Genomic DNA, 7,545 nt, shown 5'->3' on the forward strand with positions numbered 1-7,545 from the left:
TCTCCTGTGCATGCACATCTATCCACTCTAGCAATGGGGCGCACCCACGAACAAACTTGGTCCTTACAAAACCACCTGGGGAGCTTGCTGAATGTTCAGAATCCCAGGTCGGACCCTCCGTGAGAGGTGGATTCAGCAGTCCTGTGAAGGGTTCGGGGATCTGTTTAAAACAAGTGTCCAAGTATCCTGATGCAGAGTTCGTGGACTCCACTTCCAGAAACTGCTGTGAATGGGTGAAGGATTAATTTTGGGAGGTGACTTGAAGGGAGGAGGGGAGTCCAGGGAGTCTGCACTAAAGAGTTCTGAATATTTATTTATTTCTTTAATCCTCACCCGAGGACATATTTTCATTTTTTGTTCAGATAGAGTGGGAGGGAGAGAGAGAGAAAAACATGACATGAAAGGGACACATTGAGTGGCTGCCTCCCGCACGACCCAGCCAGGGTCGGGGATAAACTGCAACCGAGGTCCATGCCCTTAGTGGGAACTGAGCCTGGGTCTCTCTGGACCGCAGGCCAATGCTCTAACCTTGAGCCAAACCCGCCAGGGCCTGAACATTTATTTTGATATCATTCACCAAATTCTAGGTTAAGCATTCATTGCGCTGCTAGAGCTGTCCTGTGCCTGGAAGAATGGATGTCCATTCTTTGATGAATATTTATTGAGCATTTGTGCTGTGTCTGGTATGGTCAGAACACTTTGCCTGGATTAGTAACTCTTTTTTTAAAAAAAATTTAATTTGTTTTTGTTACAGATGTTTCTCATTTTTCCCCCATTGACACCCTCTTCCCCTTCCCCCGCACCCCATCCCCAGCTTTGTTGTCTATGTTCATTGGTCATGCACACATGCATGTAAGTTCTGTCGTTTATCTCTCCCCCCTACCCCCCTCCTCTGAGACTTGTCAGTCTGTACCTCACCGCTATATCTCTCGGTTAATTTTGTTCAGCAGTTTGTTTAGTTCATTATATTCCACAAATAAGTGAGATCATGTGATATTTGTCTTTCTTCTTGGCTTGTTTCGCTTAGCATAATACTCTCCAGATCCTTCCATGCCATCTCAAAGGATAAGAGATCTTTCTTTCTTACAGCTGCATAGTATTCCATTGTGTACATGTACCACAGATTTTTTTATACACTCATCTACTGATGGACACTTGGATTGTTTCCAGATCTTAGCTATTGTAAATAGTGCTGCTATGAACATAGGGGTACATATAATCTTTCTGATTGGTGTTTCAGGCTTCTTGGGGTATATTCCTAGAAGTGGGACCACGGGGTCAAATGGCAGTTCAATTTTTAATTTTTTGAGGTAACATTGTAGTGTTTTCTACAGTGGCTACACCAGTCTGCATTCCCACCAGCAGTGTACTAGAGTCCCCTTTTCTCCACACCCTCGCCAATACATGTTGTTTGATGATTTGTTGATGGCGGTCATTCTGACAAGTGTGAGGTGATACCTCATAGTTGTTTTAATTTACATCTCTCTGATGATTAGTGATGTTGAGCATTTCTTCATACGTCTCTTGGTCATTTGTATGTCCTTTTTGGAGAGGTGTCTATTTAGGTCCTCTGCCCATTTTTAATTGGGTTCTTTGTCTTCCTTATGTTGAGTTGTATGAGCACTCTACATATTTTGGAAATTAACCCCTTATCTGATGCATCATTGGCGATTACGGTCTCCCATATAGTGGGATCCCTTTCCATTTTGATGGTTGTTTCTTTGCTGTGCAGACGTTTTTAGTTTGATGTAGTCCCCTGTGTTCATTTTTTCCTTTGTTTCTCTTGCCTTAGGTGTTGTTAATAGCTCATTTAATCCCGATACAACACAAGGATGAACAAACCAAGGTTTACCGTCACCTGAGGCTCTGGGTCTCTGCCTCTCAGCCTACTGTTCCTTTCTGTCACAGTCCATGGCTTTAAAAAAAATTTTTTTTATTTTCCCAGGCATGTAGGAGGAGGAAAGAGACACTGTGATCTTGGCTATAGAAGAGAAGTCAGCTGTAGGGCACTGGTGAGTTTGGCCATTCGTGGGGCCAGGATCCAAGCTCTTGAGGAGAGTTCTTCTGTGTAGGTCATGAGGAACTGGAGCGGGTAAGTCTGTAAGGCCCATGGAGACCGGTTGTAGCTGTGGGTGGGGCTCATTGTCATGGCTGAGGGAGTCCAAGTGTCAAGCTCAGACTAGCGGAACCCCTTCACGCCTGGCTTCCTCTGTGGATTGGCCCTCTGAGCTTCCCTTCCCCACCTACAAGATGGACTGAGTGGTGCAGTGTCATATATTGCCTGGGAGTGAGGCAAGTTCGTTTAAGTCCCAACTCTGAACTCAACTGCTGAATGTCTTTAGGCAAGTCATTTCTGTTCTTTGGATTTTAGTTTCTTAATTTAAAGCTGAAATCTGCAAATACTTGGTGATGGAAGATGATTTGACTTTGGGTGGTGGACACAGTGCGATATACAGGTCATGTATCATAGACATGTACATTTGAAGCCTATATGATCGTATTAACCAATGTCACTCCAATACATGTAATACAAATAAAATAAAGGGAAAAGTTAAACTGAAATCTAAACAGGTTACACCCTTTCTACAAATCTTACAGCTGTCTACAATACAAAAGACTGAAACATTTAAGGCCCATTGTGAATAAAAGCAGAGCAAGCCCTGGCCAATTTGGCTCAGCAGTTAGAGCATTGGCCTGTGGACCAATGAGTTGCAGGTTGGATTCCAGTCAAGGGCATGTACCTTGGTTGTGGTTGGTCCCTGGCTCTGGTCGAGTTGTATGGGAGGCAATCAGTCAGTCGATGTGGCTCTATCACATTGATGTTTCTCTCTGTCTCTCTCTCTCTTCCCCTCCCACTCTATCTGATGATAAATAGAAAATTATCCTCCAGTGAGGAATTAAAATAAATAAATAAAAGCAGAGCAAGAGGTCAGGGTTGTGGGTGCATGTAGGGTGGTGGGAGAACTGAAAGGTCGCTGATAAATTTTCAAAAAATTTTAAATTTCAAATGTACATGAAAGTGAGAGAATAATATAAGGAACAAGGTGAGCTTTTAAAAAACTTTTTATTGTGGAAAAATGTGAACATGCAAAAATACAGAATAATGTGATGATGGGAGTTTTAAAAAGAAACTGTCTCTGCAGGGTAATTTCCAATCTCCTCCCAACAAAGTCCCTGCTCTGGCCATGCCCCCCACTTTCAGGCACATTCTGTTTCTCTGCTTGGAATACTTTCCTCTACTCATCTTTCAAGATGCAACTCAGATGCCTGTGTGCCAAACACTATTCTAATCCCTGTACATACATGATGTTAGTGGTCCTCAAACTTTAGTGGTATGTCAGAATCAGCGGGAAGGCTTCTTAAACCACAGCTTGCTGGGGCCCACTCCTGAGCTTTTGATTCAGCAGGGTTGGGTAGAGCTTGAGAATTTTCATTTTTAATAAGCCCCAGCTATTTATTGCTGCTGTTTGCTGGTCTGGGGACCATACTTTGCATTACTTTGCTTAATCTTCTAAATGAGCTGGGTAACCATTACTCTCTGTTTGGAGGGTACTATTACTCTTCTCATTTCCTCTGTAATCTTAAATACATGCTGTTTGAACAACAGGTCAGTGGGTTTTGGTTTCATCTCCTTGATATTAGGAAGGGAATCCTCCATGTATTTAGCTTTGCAAGGGGGACTTGTCACATTTCCTAGATGACAGCCTGGGGCTCAGAGAGGCTAAGTGACTTGTCCAAGGTATTACTGCGATTAGAGGGAGTTGCTGGCTTTGAAGCAGTTCTCTCTGAAGCCACGGCTTTCCCCACCCTCCCAGGTGGGAAGCTGTCCAGTTTCTGACCCCAGGCACTGTTTCAGGAAATGCTGTCCCCAGTTTCAGACCTCAGCAACGTCCGGAGGGTGTGTCCAACCAGTTCCCCACGTAGCTGGCTGAGATCCAGCTACATCCCTGAGACCACAAGGCCCCAGACTCCCACTTAAGTCTCCTGCTGCCCACACTCCTGCCTTGATCTGCAGCTCAATAAATGCTAGGCCCCAGACCCCAGGGCTTGACATGCCTGGCTCCTCTCCTCTTGCGTTCTCTCCCCAGTGGCCTCCCAGGAGCTCTGTGGCCATGACACAGCTGCTTCTGTTCATTGTGTCTCTCCTAGTCCTGGGTCATGTGCCACCAGGTAACATCACCTCTGTGTGTGTGTGTGTGTGTATATAGAAACAAGGAATAGGCTCTCAGCTCCTGGAGGACAGAGGTGGCCTAGACCAGTGTTTAAATTCTGGTCCCATCACTGGCTTTCTGAGTAGCTTAGAGAGCTGCTAGCTCAGCCTGAACCTTAGTTTCCTACTCTTTAAAATGGGATTCACTCCAAAAATGTTCATTTGAAAAATATTTACTGTGTGCTGGGGCATGATCACAATTGTTGGGGATCCAGTAGTGAAAGAAAATGAGGTCCTTGCTTTCATGGAGTTGACATTTTAGTCAGTGGAAACAGAAAATGAGCAAATAGATGTATAATATTTCAGATGGTCATAGTGTAAGGAGAATAAAAGCAGGGCAAGGGGTTGGTGTGGTGTGGTGGGGTACGGTGGGGTGGGGTGGGGGGTGGAAGAGCTGAAAGGCCTCTGATAAGTTTTTTATTTAAATTTTTATTTCAAATGTACATGAAAGTAGGTAGAATAACATAAGGAACAAGGTGAGTTTTAAAAACCTTTTTATTATGGAAAAATGTAAACATGCAAAAATAGAGAATAATGTAATGATGTAAGTTTTAAAAGGAACCTTTTTATTTGAGAAAAATTTCATACCTAAAGAAAAAATATGGTATAGAAAACTCCCCTGCATCCATTACCCAACCTCAACAATGGTCAACGTGAACCAATTCTGTTTTGTTATTCACTTGCCCCTTGTCCCCAGTGAACTATTTTGAAGTAAATCTCAGCTATGTTATCATTTTTTACAAGGTAGATTTGAGCAAAGATCTGACTACAGTGAGAAGGCAGCAGGTTCCTGATTAATGTCGTTTGGTTATAAGGATGATAAGATGCTCTAGGAACTTAAGTCTTGAATATATCAATTAGCCTGTGGTAAAATTGGCTTCTTCATACATTTTGTTTAAACTCACAGAATGTATTGACCATGTTAAGCGAAGTCTTACTATATAAGGACGATCATTCCAGGCAGAGGAAACAGCAAAGATGAAGGAGGCAGGAGGGTGCTAGATAGATAGAAAGATGATAGATAGATAGATAGATAGATAGATAGATAGACAGACAGACAGACAGACATGTTTCAGGAGCAGCGAGGAGGCCAATGTGGCTGGAGTGAGGAGCACAAGAAAATAAGTGGAGGGAGATGAACTCAAAGATTTGAGGAAGGGATAGCAGATCAAGTAGGAGAAAATACCTTCTGTATCTCAGGGTTGTTGGAAGGTTGAAATGTGATGATATGTTAAGAGTAGTTATTGTAGGAACTACCTTTGCTTGGAAGTCAGGGTCTTGGGTTCTGGTTCCAGACTCATCACTTATGATGTCGGAAAAGTTGGGCAAGTCCCTGCCTTTCTTTATCCAGAAAATGAGAGGGTTGGCCTAGAATGAGCCCTGGTTGCTTCAACCCTCTAAGCTGTCAGTCTGATAAACTCACTTGCCATTTACTGAGTATTTACAACCTGCCAACCACTGTGCTAAAGTGTTTAAATCTCCTCTAACTGCTCTCTGAAAGACAGCTGTACAGACGAGGAACCCGGGGCCCAGGCCACTCGGCTGGGAAATGGCAGAGCTGGAATTCAGACCCAGATTAACTCGGTGTACACCACGTTAATCATTACACCGTACACTCTTCAGAGTGTGGACTCTGCCTCATAGAGGTTTTGAGATCAGCTCTGTGTCGTAATATTCTCTACCTTAGAAAGATGAAAGGATGGGCTGGTTGACAGGGCTGAATAACACCCATGGGTATCATGTAAAGATTCGGTGGAATCCCTTACAGTCCAGGGAGAGGTACTCCCCTCCCCCCTTTCAGCCCCAGTTCTCCTGAGTTGCTGGGCCATATGTCTAGAAATATTGCTGTAACAATCAGGCCTAAGTGGTCCTCTTCTCTCCTCACTTTCCCACGACTGCCCTAATTGGTAATCACAGCACCCTGACCATTCCCTTCAAGGCACTTACCACAACTATGCTGTCAGTGCCTTATGTTTGCTGAATGAATAAATGGAGAAGCCTCCCCCCCATGCTGTGACTAAAGACTCTTGGAGGGGGTACAGGACCTAGTTCCCCAAAGCCTTACAATTTTTTGTGGTTCATAGTTGGAAATGTCTTCGCTAAATTTTAATATTAAACAGGTAGGTAAGTGTGTGAGGCAGTTAGTATAAAGGTTCTGAGTGTGGACTCTGGAGCCAGATAGCCTGGGTTTGAATCCCAGCTCAGCTCCTTAAATGGCTATGTGACCTTGGGAAAAGTCATTAATCTTTCTGTGCCTCAGTTCCCTTAACTGTATAACAGGGATTATAATAACACCAACTATAATAATATAGTGTTGTTATGAAAAGTGCTTAGAGTGTACCTGGGGTGTGGATTAACTTGGACGAGAAATTGGTCTCTAACTTATAACCAGTGGTCTAACTTGTGACCTGTGGGCTAACCTGAACTGAGATTTGTGGTCTAAATTGCAGCTGGTTGTCTCTGGTGGTGTAGCCTGTTACCTCTAGTCTAACCTTGACCTGTGGTCAGAGCTCATGTCCTGTGTCCTAACTTACGACCTGTGGGCTGCTCTGTGACCAGTCATCTAACAAATGACCAGAAAGCAAAGTAGTAACTTATGATCTAACCTGGGCCCTGTGGACTAACTTGTGGTCAGTGGTCTAACCTGTGACCTGTGGTCTCACCCTTGGTCTGTGGTTAAATCTGTAGCTAGTTGTCTCAGGTGGAACCCATGGGCTGCTCTGTGTCTTGTGCTCCAACAAAAGACCAGAGGATTAACCTATGGTCAGTTGTTTAACCTGTGACCTGCAGCCTCACCCTTGATCTGTGATTAAACCTGTTAACAGTGGATTGACCTGTGACCCCTGACTATTCTGTGACCTGTGGTGTTCCTCTGCATAGGGAGAAGTGAATTCAAACGGTGCTGGAATGGCCAAGGAGCCTGCCGGACTTACTGCACAAGGCAAGAAACCTACATGCAACTGTGCCCAGATGCCTCTCTGTGCTGTCTCCCCTATGGATTCAAGCCTGCAGTGCCCTTTAAGCCAGAGCAGGTGTAGCTGGTTCTGGGACTGGCACACTTGCTCTTCAATAAAATACATGCTGTTAGTTGTCACCACTTGCTGTTTGCTCACCACCCCTCCATCCCTGCCTCTCCCAGGGCTGGGGAGGGGAGAAGGGGGAGGTCCATGGTGTGGGGGAGATGGAGGGATGGTTGGAGGAGGGAGTGAAGTGACTGAGGAGAGTGGGCATTAATGACCATTGGAAATGATCCCAGTCCTGCCTGATCACTTTTGCTTTGTCCAACTCTAGAAAAATTGCTCAATTTCTGCCAGCCTCCCCTGTCTCCTCATCCG

General features: G+C 44.5%; 1 protein-coding gene across 6 annotated transcripts in view; it reads left to right on the forward strand.

The window, feature by feature from the left end:
- DEFB124 (defensin beta 124) overlaps positions 1–7,297 on the forward strand; it is a 58,514-nt gene extending 51,217 nt beyond the window's left edge. For 3 of the 6 annotated variants that reach the window (XR_004957011.1, XR_004957006.1, XR_004957010.1), the window contains 2 exons: positions 1,946–2,092; positions 7,091–7,195. Coding sequence is in view for 1 of the 6 variants with exons in the window: in XM_036244037.1 (XP_036099930.1) it covers positions 4,113–4,170; positions 7,091–7,248 (216 nt within the window). In the remaining 5 variants the exon portion in view is untranslated. Of the gene's footprint in view, positions 1–1,945; positions 2,093–4,112; positions 4,171–7,090 lie in introns of those variants that run through there. The other 3 variants (XR_004957007.1, XM_036244037.1, XR_004957008.1) reach the window with 3 other exon arrangements.
- Positions 7,298–7,545: the final 248 nt, after the last annotated feature.

This window comes from Molossus molossus, unplaced genomic scaffold (genome assembly GCF_014108415.1).
Source record: "Molossus molossus isolate mMolMol1 unplaced genomic scaffold, mMolMol1.p scaffold_m16_p_6, whole genome shotgun sequence".
Lineage (NCBI taxonomy): Eukaryota > Metazoa > Chordata > Mammalia > Chiroptera > Molossidae > Molossus > Molossus molossus.